This window comes from Staurois parvus, unplaced genomic scaffold (assembly GCF_062004578.1).
Source record: "Staurois parvus isolate SC_StPar_1 unplaced genomic scaffold, SC_StPar_1.0 ptg000927l, whole genome shotgun sequence".
In the NCBI taxonomy this organism is placed as follows: Eukaryota; Metazoa; Chordata; class Amphibia; order Anura; family Ranidae; genus Staurois; species Staurois parvus.
The window spans coordinates 65,771-83,206 of record NW_028318723.1 but is presented as its reverse complement, the minus strand read 5'-3'; the positions used below and the strand labels follow the sequence as shown (position 1 = coordinate 83,206).

The following is a 17,436-nucleotide window of genomic DNA, read 5'->3' as shown; positions in this document are numbered from 1 at the left end:
TATAACTGTTTTTATCAATGTCCTTAAAAAAGGACCTGGTCAAAATCTGCCCCTCATATTTGTATGATGTTAGATCTAAAAAAGTAATACTCTCAAAATTGCTGTCCACTGTAAATCTCAAACCATACTGATTCTCATTAATATATCTGGAGAAAGTATTCAGACCTTCCAATGAACCTCTCCAAACCATTATAATATCATCTCTATAGCGCCTGTATAGAACCATTTCCAGCCATTTCTCAAAAATACATTCTTCTTCCCACTTGTCCATAACAATATTCGCCACACTAGGAGCGTATTTAGCTCCCCCAGCAACTCCCCTACACTGCTGAAAAAACTTATTATCATACCAGAAAAAATTATTGGACATGGCGAACTCCAATAATTCTACAATGAACTTCCTTTGAATCCTTTTCATCTTTGATTTATGCTTTAATGCCCATTTAACTGCTTCAATCCCATCAAACTGCTTAATACTGGTGTATAAGGATTCAACATCAATAGTAACTAGAAAACAATCCTCAATCCCTTCTATAGATCTCAAAACATTAATGAGTTCACCACTATCCCTCAAAAATGAACGATTTTCCTTAAGGAAATATATTTGATGTATGGACATTATATATTTGTTTAGCGCACTCTTATTTTGGATTTGAACATAGTGAATGATTGGTACCGATCACACGCCATGTTCATTCATAACCGAAGCATAGTAAACTGTGTTTACTATTCTTCAGTTTGTAAATGAACAGACAGCCTCGGTAGACAGCACTTCCAGGTCATTCATCTGCCCAACAGGGTTGTTAAAAAATGTCTCCCCGGACCCCGCATTCACTATATCCGCTCTCCCTGGACCCTGCATTCACTATATCCGCTCTCCCCGGATCCTGCATTCACTATATCTGGTCTCCCCGGACCCTGCATTCACTATATCCGCTCTCCCCGGACCCTGCATTCACTATATCTGCCCTCCCCGGACCCTGCATTCACTATATCTGGTCTCCCCGGACCCTGCATTCACTATATCTGGTCTCCCCGGACCCTGCATTCACTATATCTGCTCTCCCCGGACCCTGCATTCACTATATCCGCTCTCCCCAGACCCTGCATTCATTATATCCGGTCTCCCCGGACCCTGCATTCACTTTATCCCTTCTCCTCGGACCCTGCATTCACTATATCTGCTCTCCCCGGACCCTGCATTCACTATATCCGCTTTTCCCGGACCCTGCATTCACTATATCTGGTCTCTCTGGACCCTGCATTCACTATATCTGGTCTCCCCGGACCCTGCATTCACTATATCCTCTCTCCCCGGACCCCGCATTCACTATATCCCTTCTCCCCAGACCGTGTATTCACTATATCCGCTGTCCCTGGACCCTGCATTCACTATATCCGGTCTCCCCGGACCCTGAATTTACTATATCTGGTCTCCCCGGACCCTGCATTCACTATATCCGCTCTCCCCGGACCCTGCATCCACTATATCCGCTCTCCCCGGACCCTGCATTCACTATATCCGCTCTCCCTGGACCCTGCATTCACTATATCCGGTGTCCCCGGACCCTGCATTCACTATATCTGGTCTCTCTGGACCCTGCATTCACTATATCTGGTCTCCCCGGACCCCGCATTCACTATATCCCTTCTCCCCAGACCGTGCATTCACTATATCCGCTGTCCCTGGACCCTGCATTCACTATATCCGGTCTCCCCGGACCCTGCATTTACTATATCTGGTCTCCCCGGACCCTGCATTCACTATATCCGCTCTCCCCGGACCCTGCATCCACTATATCCGCTCTCCCCGGACCCTGCATTCACTATATCTGGTCTCCCCCAGTTCACAGAACATGGAAATGTAATTATTTTAGTAAATATAAACTGCTAAATACCTTTTCTCATCAGCAGTATATAGCAGTCTTGTGACTCTTATCAGTGTCCAGCAGAGCACTGGTTAAAGCTTGTAGGGGGAGTTTTCATTGTCCCCTGATTGTCCTATGAGGCTGCATAACCCCTGACCCTCTATTTCGACAGCCTACCTCTGGTCTAAACCATCCTTCAAAATCCAGGATTCCCACCAAACGTGGTAAGTTCAACACAGTACACCTGGAAAGCCATGTTGTTACATCGTGTTCTATGTCATTCTTTGTGTTGCAGAGGACACATACACCTCAGAAGAAGTGGTAGACCAGCAGCCGGTTCTTGTACGAGTCATGGACACAGCCGATCAAGTGAGTAAAAAGATCTGAGGGATTGATGCAGGTAAAAGGTGGCCTAAACTAGTCTGGTTACTGATATTTCTGAGCCTTTGATTAAAAAAGTATCACTTTTTTCCACATTATTCAGGTCCTGATGGGACAAAGGGTATGTAGGACTTCATCCCAACTTCCTAGGTGGCCTGTAATGCCAACCTGTGATGTCGGACATGGAGCCCACCTTCATGGCATATGGCTGTCCAACAACGCAGCAAGCAAGGAGACGGCTGAATTGATAGCAATGCTCCAACACTTGCCCAAAGGCAAACACCAGCAAGAGGAATGCAGATGAAGGTGAAGTGAGTCACCACCCCCCCCCCCCCTTTCTACTCAGCATTCCTCTTGCTGGCTTGCTAGGTTGGTGTTGGGTTGCTGTGCGCCATGGTTAGGGTTGCCTTGTCAATGGTAGGAATAGTGACCTATTGATGAGTCAGTGGTAGGAATAGTACCTCATTGATGGAGTCAATGGTAGGAATAGTACCCCATGGATGGGGTCAGTGGTAGGAATAGTGACCTATTGATGAGTCAGTGGTAGGAATAGTGCCCCTTTGATGGGATCAGTGGTAGGAATAGTACCTCATTGATGGAGTCAGTGGTAGGAATAGTACCCCTTTGATGGGGTCAGTGGTAGGAATAGTACTCCTTTGATGGGATCAGTGGTAGGAATAGTGCCCTATTGATGGAGTCAGTGGTAGGAATGGTGCCCTATTGATGGAGTCAGTGGTAGGAATAGTGCCCTATTGATGGAGTCAGTAGTAGGAATAGTACCCTTTTGATGGGATCAGTGGTAGGAATAGTGCCCTATTGATGGAGTCAGTAGTAGGAATAGTACCCCTTTGATGGATTCAGTGGTAGGAATAGTACCCCATTGATAGGATCTTTGGTAGAAACAGTGCCCCAATGATGGGGTCAGTGGTAGGAAGAGTGCCCCATTGATGGGATCAGTGGTAGAAATAATGCCCCATTGATGGGGTCATTGGTAGTGCATTGAGTCACCACCCCTCCCCCCCTTTCTACTCAGCATTCCTCTTGCTGGCTTGCTAGGTTGGTGTTGGGTTGCTGTGCGCCATGGTTAGGGTTCCCTTGTCTACATACCAGATAATGGGACAGGGCACCTCTGAAGATGGGGGAAGGTATTACATGTACATTGTCCCATCAGGAACTGCAGCATTCGCAGCAATACCTCTTATGCAGAGGCGTACCTATAGGGGTTGCAATTGCGACCTGGCCCCATGCTACAGGGGCCCGTGCGGACCCCCTGTACTCCCGGATAGGAGGAGCGACAGGGGCGACTGCATATAGAGGAATCGATCTCTCCATTTTCTTCCTGCAGATGCTGAGTGCCTGTGGGAGGCAGAGGAGGATAAACGAGCATTCAGCGGCTGCAGGAGGAAAATGGAGAGATCGGTTCCTCTATATGCCAATCAAGCGCGGACTGACCATTTGGAAAGTCGGGCACTGCCCGAGGGCCCGGGGTCAGTAGGGGGCCCCATGAGATGCCCTTGGTACCTTTTTCATAGGCTTTTTTGAATTTGGGCAAGGACACAGGGGCCCCATCATCTCCTATTGCCCGAGGGCCCCATGCATTGTAAGTGTGCCCCTGATGCCAATCCCACCGCTCCTCCTATCCAGCTTTTTTCCCAGCGGAGAAGGGGCCAGTAAATGTGTAATTTACCGACCCCTTCCTTTTTTAAATGGAGAGTCAGTGATGCGTGCCGATCACTGACTCTGTCCATTCAAAACTGAAACATAGTAAACTGTGTTTACCATGCTTCAGTTTGTGAATGACCAGGAAGCTCTGTACAGAGTTCTTCCTGTCCTTTTATTCTGTGCAGCTGAGGCTGCAGAAATGGAGGTTAAGGACTGTATCCTCAATCTCCTTTCTCTGTCTCAAAGGTGGGATATCAGGGGCTCCTAAAAAGATTGCAAAAAATAATAAAGAAATAATATTGTAAAATATAAAAAATCCTCCCTCCACCAAACTTTACACTTGGCACAGTGCAGTCAGGCAAGTACCATTCTCCTGCAAACCGCCAAACCCAGACACGTCCATCGGATTGCCAGACAGAGAAGCGTGATTGGTCACTCCAGAGAACACGTCTCCCCTGCTCTAGAGTCCAGTGGTGGCGTGCTTTACACCACGGCATCCGACACTTTGCATTGCACTTGGTGATGTAAGGCTTGGATGCAGCTGCTCGGCCATGGAAACCCATTCCATGAAGCTCTCTACACACTGTTGTTGGGCTCATCTGAAGGCCACACCAAGTTTGGAGGTCTTTAGCTATTGACTCTGCAGACAGTTGATGACTTCTACGCACTGTGCGCTTCAGCATGCACTGACCCCGCTCTGTCATGTGACGTGGCCTACCACTTGGTGGCTGAGTGGCTGTTGTTCCCAGTTGCTTCCACTTTGTTATAATCCCACTAACAGTTGAGCGTGGAATATTTAGTAGCCAGGAAATGTCACGGATGGACTTATTGCCCAGGTGGCCACCTATCATGGGACCACGCTTGGAGTCACTGAGCTCCTGAGAGCGACCCATTCTTTCACCAATGTTTGTAGAAGCAGTCTGCATGCCTAGGGGCTTGATTGTATACACCTGTGTCCATGGAGGGGATTGGAACACCTGAATCACATGATTTGGAGGGCTGGACCCAATACTTTGGGCAATATAGTGCATATTTATCATTTTCATGGGGAAATCACAAGACATCGTCTAGCAACTCGCCAGCTTTCATTACCCCTCGCTATCCTTTCCCTTGTCCCATCATATCACATGTTCCGCCATGCCAAGTATCTTCCTTCATGGACAATGGGACAGGGACAGTCGGGTCGCTGACTCTCATCGCGGTCTGAATGATGGTGGGTTAATCACGTTCTCTGCATTTTTGAAGACAGATGCTGCTTTGTGGGCATGAACAGCCTGGTATCTGGCACACTCTGCTCAGGTTGTAGGACAGAATGATCCTGGACTAGACAATGAGTCTTTTGAGCTCAGCCTTCATCAGATTCAAAGGGGCTTTTGAAGTGAGTTAAAAACCTTAAGGATCTCTCTGTATTAGCTGAAAATGCACAAGACAGGCAGAGCGTGAGATGTGCAAATTGTATGCAAACCCACTGACCTCGGCTGAGGAATCTGTGAGCAGAACATTTTTTTTTATAATCTCACAGGATTGAAATGCACTGTCTAGTCTAAGGGACTGACCACCTATGACCCTGAATTATTCTGCACTTTAACCACTTCCAGTCCGGACACTTTCCCCCCCTTCCAGTCCGGACACTTTCACCCCCTTCCAGTCCGGACACTTTCACCCCCTTCCAGTCCGGACACTTTCCCCCCCTTCCAGTCCAGACACTTTCACCCTCTTCCAGTCCGGACACTTTCCCCCCCTTCCAGTCCAGACACTTTCACCCCCTTCCAGTCCGGACACTTTCACCCTCTTCCAGTCCGGACACTTTCCCCCCCTTCCAGTCCAGACACTTTCCCCCCCTTCCAGTCTGGACACTTTCATCCCCTTCCAGTCCAGACACTTTCCCCCCCTTCCAGTCCGGACACTTTCCCCCCCTTCCAGTCCGGACACTTTCCCCCCTTCCAGTCCAGACACTTTCACCCCCTTCCAGTCTGGACACTTTCCCCCCTTCCAGTCCGGACACTTTCACCCCCTTCCAGTCCGGACACTTTCACCCCCTTCCAGTCCGGACACTTTCACCCCCTTCCAGTCCGGACACTTTCCCCCCTTCCAGTCTGGACACTTTCACCCCCTTCCAGTCCGGACACTTTCACCCCCTTCCAGTCCGGACACTTTCACCCCCTTCCAGTCTGGACACTTTCCCCCCCTTCCAGTCCGGACACTTTCCCCCCCTTCCAGTCCGGACACTTTCCCCCCCTTCCTGTCTGGACACTTTCCCCCCCTTCCAGTCCGGACACTTTCCCCCCTTCCAGTCCGGACACTTTCCCCCCCTTCCAGTCCGGACACTTTCCCCCCCTTCCTGTCTGGACACTTTCACCCCCTTCCTGCCCAGGCCATTTTCCAGGTTTCAGCGCTCTCACAATTTGAATGACAATTGCGCGGTCATGCAATACTGTACCCATATGAATTTTTTACCATTTTTTTGAGACAGATAAAACTTTACTTTGGTGGTATTTATTCACCGCTGGGATTTTTATTTTTTTTGCTATGTAAATGAAAAAGTCCAAAAATTTTGAAAAAAAGTTTTTCTTATAAAATTTTGCAAATAAATAATCTTTTATCATAAACCTTGACCAAAATGTATTCCGTTATATTTTTAGAAAAAAAATAAGCCAAATTAGTTTATAACCAAAAATTATAATTTTTAAACATTTTTTTTACATTTTTTATTTTATTTTTTTATATTATTATTTATGGTTTTTTTTTTTTTTTTACATACTGCCACCCTAGCAGTACAATGTCACCATGGAGACACTGTACTACTTGTGGGGGGTGATGAAGATTTTTTTTTTTTTTACAGTGATTGCTTTTACACCCATATAGGATGTAAAAGCAATCATTTCTCCTTCTCTCTGGCTGCATTCTTGCAGCTATTGAGAAATACTGAGTGAGCTGTGATTGGTCACAGCTTGTCACATGGTACAAGGCTGTTGTGAATAGCCCTGTACCATGTGACCTCTGTGATCATTCACAGATTTCACACGTAGTAGGCAATGATGTCACAATGATGTGACATCTTGCTTACTACTTTTCATGTGATCACTGATTGGCCAATCAGTGATCACATGATCGGGACTGAGGTCCCGTCCGACGATCGGTGTTTCACTGTGTCCGGAGGACACAGCGGGCACCGGATCGCGGTGCTCCGCGCTCCCAGGGAGTGCGCACAGCTAGAAAAGGTGGGTGTCGTTTATGAATGGCAACCCGCCCCTGAAGTGCCACCGCCCTGCCGTTTATAAACAGCAGGCAGACGGCAAGTGGTTAAAGCAGTAAAATAGACTTCATTATGCTGCTGTTCTGTTTCACCTGTTGCTTTATGCAGCGAAATCCATAAATCCAGCGTGTCTGGACAGTATGGTCACTTGCTGACTTGGCACCATCCACAGGCATGTTTACTCACAGAAGTTAAAGTGATTGTAAATGCTCATTTTTTAATAGTTAAAACAACAAACATGTTATACCCACCTGCTCTGTGCAATGCACAGAGTAGCCCCGATCCTCCTCTTCTTGGGTCCCTCGCCAGCACTTTTGGCTCCTCCCCCCGCCAAGTGCCCCCCTAGCAAGCCACTTGCTAAGAGGGCACTTGAGGGTGTTTTCTTCCGAGCCCCGTTCTGTGTTTCTATTGACACAGCTCAACCCCATCCTCCGCTCCCTTCTCACTGGCTCACTGGCCAGTGGCTCCTGCTGCTGTGTCTGAGCCAATAAGGAGGGGGCAGGGGCAGACTGACCATTTGGAAACTCGGGCACTGCGCAAGGGCCCGGGGTCAGTAGGGGGCCTCATGAGATGCCCTTGGTACCTTTTTCATAGGCTTTTTTGAGTTTGGGCAAGGACACAGGGGCCCCATGATCTCCTATTGCCCGGGGGCCCCATGAGTTGTCAGTCCGCCCCTGGGAGGGAGAGAACCAAGAGAGCTTCTGCTCTCATGCACAGCACTAGATCGAGATCAGGCTCAGGCAAGCATGAGGTGAGGCTGGGGAAGGGGGGGAGGAGCTGCATGCAGAGGGTTTTTCACCCTAATGCAGCAAATGCAGTAAGGTAAAAAAAAATCTGTCTTCAGAACCACTTTAAATCCAATGGTATTTTACGTCAGATGATTGCTGTACATAAGATGCTTTTCCAGTCTTCTGAAATGTAAGAAGGCAATGACTATCCTAAGCCACTAGAATGGCTAACACTGACTGAGGGAACATAGAAGACGCAGTGACAGTCTAACTAGGACTGCATTAATTAGCACTAAACAGGAGGGGAGGAGAGTGAAGGATACCAAATCACATACATAAACAAATTGCAGAGGCCTTAAACCACCACTAGATGTCAGCATACATCCAGACAGTAGTAGCCTGATACAGCTCAATACAACAAGAGAAAAAATACACGTAGGTGGGATAGGACAGCTGCTGTTTCTGAGACAGGGGCAGACTGACCATTCGAGCACTCGGGCACTGCCCGAGGGCCAGGGGTCAGCAGGGGACCCCATGAAATTCCCCTGTACCTTTTTATAGGCTTTTTTTTAGTGTGGGCAAGGACACAGGGGCCCCATGATCCCCTATTGCCCGGGGGCCCCATGAGTTGTCAGTCCGCCCCTGTTCTGAGAACCAGCTTGCATGAATCATATGTTGGTTGAATAGTTTGGTCACATCGGTGTGGGCTCAGAAGTTCATCCACAAACGCAGACAGTGTATGTTCAGGGCTGTGCACAGATGAAAGATTGGGAGCAGTGGCCATGCAGCTGCTGCATCCCAATAGACATCAATAGGACTGTCACGCACTGTTATTGCACTCTTTACATTTTTATCGGCTGACTCCTGGCTATTCAGTAATAGTGATCACTTTTACAATTAGGTGAAGGTTCCCCCCCCCCCCCCAAACCTCTTGTTAGCCCCCTTGTGATATAAATAATGTTGAATCATAAAAAAAAGTCTTACAAATTTTAAATTATATTTAAAAAAAAAATCATCATTCAACATTAATTTGATGAGCTGTAAGGCCCAGCAGGGGCGGACTGACCATTCGAGCACTCGGGCACTGCCCGAGGGCCCGAGGTCAGTAGGGGGCCCCATGAGATGCCCAGGTACCTTTTTCATAGGCTTTTTTGGGTGTGGGCGAGGACACAGGGGCCCCATGATCCCCTATTGCCCGGGGGCCCCATGAGTTGTCAGTCCACCCCTGAGGCCCAGTTCACACTACATGCTTTTAGGTTGCTTTTTTTCTGTATCCAAAACGCACAGAAAGGAGGTGATCTGGTTGTCAATGTCATAGTTCCCATCAATGCTTGCAGTTCCAGTGCATTCCGGATGCAGAAGAAAAAGTAGAAAAGGCTGCATTTTTTTCCTGCACAGAACTGTACTGGAACGCGGTAAAACGCATAAAAAATGCACCGGAACACATCAAAAATGCACTGGAATGCACATCTCCCTATTTAAATTGAAGAAAAAGAGAGGGAGAAAAATTAACTGGAATACAAAAAAAACCCACACTGGAACGAGTCAAAAACGCATAAAAAACGCACCAGAACATGCCAAAAATGCATCAAAAACACAAAAACTCACCTGGAATGCATCTGGACTGCGTTTCTATAGTGTGAACCAGCCCTAAAGGCTTGTAAAGCATCACCTATGCACACATTTTAGGCTCTCTAGTGTTTCACTTGTGCGCAATGTAAGGGTTGACATGATTGGTATCTATTTGCCCAAAGCAACCCCATCTTTTATATTTTACCCAAAATTAGGTATTACATTACGTTTGTGTGCAGTAAAGTTTAATTTAGTGTATTTTTTCTGAAAATATATATTTGAAAAAACTTAGCACAAATATCATGCAACATACAAAAATGGCAGCTACCACCACTGCTTTCAGAAATGATATAATTTTAGAGGTTTTAAGTAATTTTCTACCATAAAATGCAGATTTTGAACTGATATCATATGTTGATAGCATGTATTATACTGAGGAGGGTGCAATCACCATGTATAATACATAAGGGGAGATATGATCACCATGTATAATACATAAGGGGGGATATGATCTCCATGTATAATACATAAGGGGGATATGATCTCCATGTATAATACATAAGGGGGATATGATCTCCATGTATAATACATAAGGGGGGATATGATCTCCATGTATAATACATAAGGGGGATATGATCTCCATGTATAATACATAAGGGGGGATATGATCTCCATGTATAATACATAAGGAGGGATATGATCTCCATGTATAATACATAAGGGGGGATATGATCTCCATGTATAATACATAAGGGGGGATATGATCTCCATGTATAATACATAAGGGGGGATATGATCTCCATGTATAATACATAAGGGGGATATGATCTCCATGTATAATACATAAGGGGGGATATGATCTCCATGTATAATACATAAGGGGGGATATGATCTCCATGTATAATACATAAGGGGGGGATATGATCTCCATGTATAATACATAAGGGGGGATATGATCACCATGTATAATACATAAGGGGGGATATGATCACCATGTATAATACATAAGGGGGGATATGATCTCCATGTATAATACATAAGGGGGATATGATCTCCATGTATAATACATAAGGGAGATATGATCTCCATGTATAATACATAAGGGGGGATATGATCTCCATGTATAATACATAAGGGGGGGTATGATCACCATGTATAATACATAAGGGGGGGATATGATCTCCATGTGTAATACATAAGAGGGGTATGATCACCATGTATAATACATAAGGGGGATATGATCACCATGTATAATACATAAGGGGGGATATGATCTCCATGTATAATACATAAGGGGGGATATGATCTCCATGTATAATACATAAGGGGGGGATATGATCTCCATGTATAATACATAAGGGGGGGATATGATCTCCATGTATAATACATAAGGGGGATATGATCTCCATGTACAATACATAAGGGGGATATGATCTCCATGTATAATACATAAGGGGGATATGATCTCCATGTATAATACATAAGGGGGATATGATCTCCATGTATAATACATAAGGGGGGATATGATCTCCATGTATAATACATAAGGGGGGATATGATCTCCATGTATAATACATAAGGGGGATATGATCTCCATGTATAATACATAAGGGGGATATGATCACCATGTATAATACATAAGGGGGATATGATCTCCATGTATAATACATAAGGGGGATATGATCTCCATGTATAATACATAAGGGGGGCATGATCTCCATGTATAATACATAAGGGGGATATGATCTCCATGTATAATACATAAGGGGGGATATGATCTCCATGTATAATACATAAGGGGGGATATGATCTCCATGTATAATACATAAGGGGGGATATGATCTCCATGTGTAATACATAAGGGGGGATATGATCTCCATATATAATACATAAGGGGGGGTATGATCACCATGTATAATACATAAGGAGGGATATGATCACCATGTATAATACATAAGGGGGGTATGATCTCCATGTATAATACATAAAGGGGGTATGATCTCCATGTATAATACATAAGGGAGGATATGATCTCCATGTATAATACATAAGGGGGGGATATGATCACCATGTATAATACATAAGGGGGGATATGATCTCCATGTATAATACATAAGGGGGGATATGATCTCCATGTATAATACATAAGGGGGATATAATCACCATGTATAATACATAAGGGGGATATGATCTCCATGTATAATACATAAGGGGGGATATGATCACCATGTATAATACATAAGGGGGGATATGATCTCCATGTATAATACATAAGAAGGATGTGATCTCCATGTATAATACATAAGGGGGGATATGATCTCCATGTATAATACATAAGGGGGGATATGATCACCATGTATAATACATAAGGGGGGGTATGATCTCCATGTATAATACATAAGGGGGATGTGATCACCATGTATAATACATAAGGGGGGGATATGATCTCCATGTATAATACATAAGGGGGGATATGATCTCCATGTATAATACATAAGGGGGATATGATCTCCATGTATAATACATAAGGGGGATATGATCTCCATGTATAATACATAAGGGGGGATATGATCTCCATGTATAATACATAAGGGGGGATATGATCTCCATGTATAATACATAAGGGGGGATATGATCTCCATGTATAATACATAAGGGGGATATGATCTCCATGTATAATACATAAGGGGGGATATGATCACCATATATAAATACATAAGTGATCCATATAGTGAACTTGATGTGGAGTTATTCTCATTCAGGTCATTACAGAGGATAAGGGGGCACTCTTTAACCTCCACATACGGAAAGCCTTCTTCTTCCTGTCTCCTCCCTTCTCCTGACTGCCCACCATAGGAAGCCATATGCTACGGGAGAGTTTGTGCAGGCTCACTCCCGAGTCAGCTCTTTCTGTAAATAGACACACAGAGTGTGGCTCAGCCTCACTCACTTCTTCCTCACTGGCTTTCACTGCTGTCTCTGAGCCTATGAGCAGGGAGAGAGCCAAGAGAGCCACTGCTCTTGTGTACAGAGCTGGATTGAGATCGGACTCAGGTAAGTATGGGGGGAACCGCACTCAGAAGGTTTTTTACCTTAATGCAGAGAACGCAGTAATATAAAAAACCTTCAGGTTTTAGAATCACTTTAAGTGGAGTAGATTTTATTATAATTGTGTTTTTTAAACTATTCCACAGCAAAAAAAAAGCTCCTTCAGGGTAAAACAGATCACACTAGTACTGCCCAGTGCTTGTCATGTGGACTGCGCAGATCCAGCTAACTAATGTTAGAAAGGCAATGCTCTGCTCACAGACACCATGCTCGAGGAACCTGACACATTTTTTTTCAGGAATTAAGGAATTAAGGTTTTCAGGAATTAGAGCCTAGGCACAGCATCCCCCTGATGCAATGCAGGTGCCTCAACAACATATTTAGAAGCACCCACAATGTATTCTTTGATGCAATGGAGGTGTGCCAAAGCTCAACATTCTGAAAAGTCTAAATTTGCTTAGGAGTCTTTGGGGTTTTTGGTACATACTGCAATGGGGGTGTTTTTTTGCAAATCCTACAGTCATAGGGTGGTGCCTAGTATACATTTACATTTACTGCCAGTCTGTTCAGTTTTATCAGGTGTACTTTTGTTGTTCTTTACCATACTATACTTCACAAATGTATCCATTGTTCCTTGATAAATGCTATTTTCCATTTGTTTTAGGATGGGCCAGTGAATCCTGAACGGTACTTAGGCTGGGCCAATGCCTTCCTAGTGGTCTACAGCATTGATAACAAGAAGAGCTTTGAGGGTTGTCTTCAGTACTTGGAGATAATCTCTCAGTATAACAAGGGAGCCATGCACGAGAGTCCAGTTCTGCTTATAGGAAACAAGCTTGACATGGAACGTTACAGGTATCAAACCCCATAACTACATCTGTCTAGTACTTTTCCTCAGCATCTTATTGAGTATGTCATTGCTGCTAATCACTAATCAATCCAAATAATATTCTCCCTACTGCAGCCTTTCCTAACATTTTAAAAAAAGGAACATTTGAAAAACCTTTCAGGTCTCAAAGAACTCCTGACAACAATTACTATGTCTACAACTTGCAGCATTGTGGCCAGTGGGAAGAATGCTCCTTACTTTGGTGGCCAGTGGGAAGAATGCTCCTTACATTGGTGATCAGTGAGAAGAATGCCCTTTACATTGGAGGTCATTGGGAAGAATGCTCCTTACATTTGTGGTCAGTGGGAAGAATGCCCCTTACATTGGTGGTCAGTGGGAAGAATGCTCCTTACATTGGAGCTCAGTGGGAAGAATGCTCCTTACAATGGGGGTCAGTGGGAAGAATGCTCCTTACATTGATGGCTAGTGGGAAGAATGCTCCTTACATTGGTGATCAGTGGGAAGAATGCCCCTTACATTGGAGGTCAGTGGGAAGAATGCCCCTTACATTGGAGGTCATTGGGAAGAATGTTCCTTACATTGGTGGTCAGTGGGAAGAATGCTCCTTACATTGGAGGTCATTGGGAAGAATGCTCCTTACATTGGTGGTCAGTGGGAAGAATGCTCCTTACATTGGAGGTCATTGGGAAGAATGCTCCTTACATTTGTGGCCAGTGGATAGAATGCTCCTTACATTGGAAGTCAGTGGGAAGAATGCTCCTTACAATGGGGGTCAGTGAGAAGAATGCCCCTTACATTGGAGGTCAGTGGGAAGAATGCTCCTTACATTGGTGATCAGTGAGAAGAATGTTCCTTACATTGGTGGTCAGTGGCAAGAATGCTCCTTACATTGGTGGTCAGTGGGAAGAATGCTCCTTACATTGGTGGTCAGTGGGAAGAATGCCCTTTACATTGGAGGTCATTGGGAAGAATGCTCCTTATATTTGTGGCCAGTGGATAGAATGCTCCTTACATTGGAAGTCAGTGGGAAGAATGCTCCTTACATTGGAAGTCAGTGGGAAGAATGCTCCTTACATTGGAAGTCAGTGGGAAGAATGCTCCTTACAATGGGGATCAGTAGGAAGAATGCCCCTTACATTGGTTGTCAGTGAGAAGAATGCTCCTTACATTGGAGGTCAGTGGGAAGAATGCTCCTTACATTGGTGATCAATGAGAAGAATGTTCCTTACATTGGTGGTCAGTGGGAAGAATGCTCCTTGCATTGGTGGTCAGTGGGAAGAATGCTCCTTATATTGGTGGCCAGTGGGAAGAATGCTCCTTACATTGGTGGTCAGCGGGAAGAATGCTCCTTACACTGGTGGTCAGAGGGAAGAATGCTGCTTACATTAATGGTCAGTGGGAAGAATGCCCCTTACATTGGTGATCAGTAAGAAGAATGCCCCATACATTGATTGTCAGTGGGAAGAATGCTCCTTACATTGGTGATCAGTGGGAAGAATGCTCCCTACATTGGAGGTCATTGGGAAGAATGCCTCTTGCATTGGTGGTCAGTGGGAAGAATGCCCTCCTTTCAGATAGCTAAACAGATAATTGATGTCAGTGGTTACTTACATTATCTGAGAGGGAGAAATAGCTCTCTGAAACAACCCTAGGGTACCACAGAGCCCTCGTTGGGAAAGGCTGCTCTACTATATATCTTTTTGATTCTCAATAAGTTTTCTTTAGCCTTCAAAGAGAACATGCCCTCTCTTTTCGCCACTTTCTTTTGAATACACAGATTTTTTTTTTACTTCTTTTTGTTTAGTTCTTTACAATTTTTTAATGGTTTGTGCTGAGGACAGGCAAAGAAAATAAATAATCAAAGATATAATGACAGAGTCCCATTCCTTTTGAAACACCACCATGCAGCCTCACTCCAGCACTAATAACTAAGTGCATTTCCTTGTACGTACTTTAATACTTCAGGGGAAGTCCTGAAGAGCATCTCCATCACAATTGGGGTTCCTGCTCAAGTGTTCAGCATTTATGGATACATGTACTGTATTATATTACTTTATCAACACTGTATTATAAAAGAACCTAAAAGAGTTCTATGGTCACAGCATACACTTTTATTTTATAATATCAACATTGTAATAATGATACAAAAAATAGTTATTTTTAACAATCCAATATAAGTGAGTGCAGCCTGTATGATGGCCGTCACTTTCCATAACTTCATGGATTCCCTGCATGCTTAGCAGCTTCTCCTCTGTTCATTCTTTGGTTTACTTTCATTTTCAATAGGTTTTTATTCATTTTTCAAGTAAAAAAATACAAAAGAGCATACAAAAACTAAGCAAATAAGACTCAAACCAGTATATCGAAAAAAGTAGAGATACATAGGAGGAGCAAATTGGATCATGCTTTGCTGGGGTTTTTTTTGCCTTCCTCTAGATCAACTGTGGGTGTAGGATTATAACTTTTTTTGTTTAATGGTTGAACTGGATGGACTTTTGTCTTTTTTCAGCCAGACTAACTATGTAACATAATGATAATCACCTCATAGATCCCAGGGACCAAATATATTCAGTCAAGCTCAAAAGTAGGGTAACCTTCAGAGAGGTCACCAGATGGACTACGTGTAATCTTATAGCCTTCGTATAGGAGCATCTAGAGAGGGTTAAGAGAGTGAGGGAGGATAGGAAGGTAGTCCAGGAAGGGCTATCAACAGGAAGAATAAGTAGTTCAGTAGCAAATAATCAACATATTGTTACCATTTGGTTTAAATTCAAATTGTAAGGACTACATATCCCATAGTACCTTGCTGCCTGCAAGCAGTGATTCCTGTAATGATTCCGCCTCCTGAAACTCCTCCTCTCAGAAGGTATGCTCTGTGAAATGTGTGGCACAGCGGTGCCTACTCACAGGGCATAGTGACTACAAGTCACAGTCTTCAAGGAGGGAAATGTGTGGGATCTTCACAAAGTAAGTTTACAAACTTCAAGATGGTTCAGATTAATAGGAGTAGGTGAGAAATAGATGAAATTCCGTGTGGAAATCAATATAGGATTTTACATTTTGATCATAGAAAAGAAAAAACCCTTTGAGAAGCCTTTCTCAATAGTGTATGGTTTCATCAGAAGAGAACGGAAAATGGTTTTGTGGATATTTGCTGCCATGAAGCTAACAATAGCTACAGCCTGGAAAACATCCATTCTCTTTTTTCCAAGAAGTCAAAAATAAGTTTTACAGAGCACTAGAGACTGTGGCTGGTGGCTATTCTCTTACACAAACATTACAAAAATCTATTTTCTATGACAATGTTGGTTGGACTATGTTTGTCCAACTTATGGAACAAACAACTTGTTTTTCCTTTGAGCCTATACTCTGTGTTGCATGGGGAGGGTGGCAGGGGGATTGGTTTGTTTTGTTTTTCTCTAACCCTCTTTTCTTTTCTCCTCTCTCTGTTTCTGTCTACTCTCTTCCGTCTGTCTTTTATTTCCCTTTTGTCCACTCCCCTAAATAATTTGGAACATGTTTTCCCTTGGGATAATCTGCTAGAAAAGAACAGCAGTGAATCTTGATCCAAAGGTTGGTTTCCCACCCTTAGTTTCCAATATTTTTTTTGTAAGCCCTTTACACTCAGTATACAAACTGCCCGTAGCTTATTGCTCTTGATTTAATATGTGTATTTTACCGGTTCCAACTCTGCCAACTCTTGATAGTCAATACATTTCTTGTGCAGGAGTCCTGCTGTCATTGCCCAACTGGCTGGTGTTAACATAGTGGCTTTCCCAAATTCATCCCTGTCTAACTATGGACATATCATATAGTGCTGATCCTTCAATAACACATGATCAACAGAAGATAGCTGTTATAATGCCACATTTTGTCCTCATTGGACGTCCTCTAAACTGCTCTCGGAAATTTTAGGGATAGGTCCCTCAATTTTCATTGAGCTAGAACCCCATTGGCCTCCTTTCGACCTCAGATAAGTGACCCAGAGGGCCACAGCCCTACAGGCTCGGCCTTCTCCACCAGTACAAGGACCCTGCTGTTCTAGGCTCCCTCCCCCACATTTATACACAC

The 17,436-nt window shown here is 44.2% G+C and overlaps 1 protein-coding gene across 1 annotated transcript in view; it reads left to right on the top strand.

Annotated features, from left to right (window-relative positions):
- RASL12 (RAS like family 12) overlaps positions 1–17,436 on the top strand; it is a 74,675-nt gene that overhangs the window by 43,057 nt on the left and 14,182 nt on the right. The window contains exons 4-5 of the mRNA XM_089656658.1: positions 2,164–2,237; positions 13,180–13,370. Of these exons, the coding sequence (XP_089512784.1) occupies positions 2,164–2,237; positions 13,180–13,370 (265 nt within the window). The remainder of the gene's footprint in view (positions 1–2,163; positions 2,238–13,179; positions 13,371–17,436) is intronic.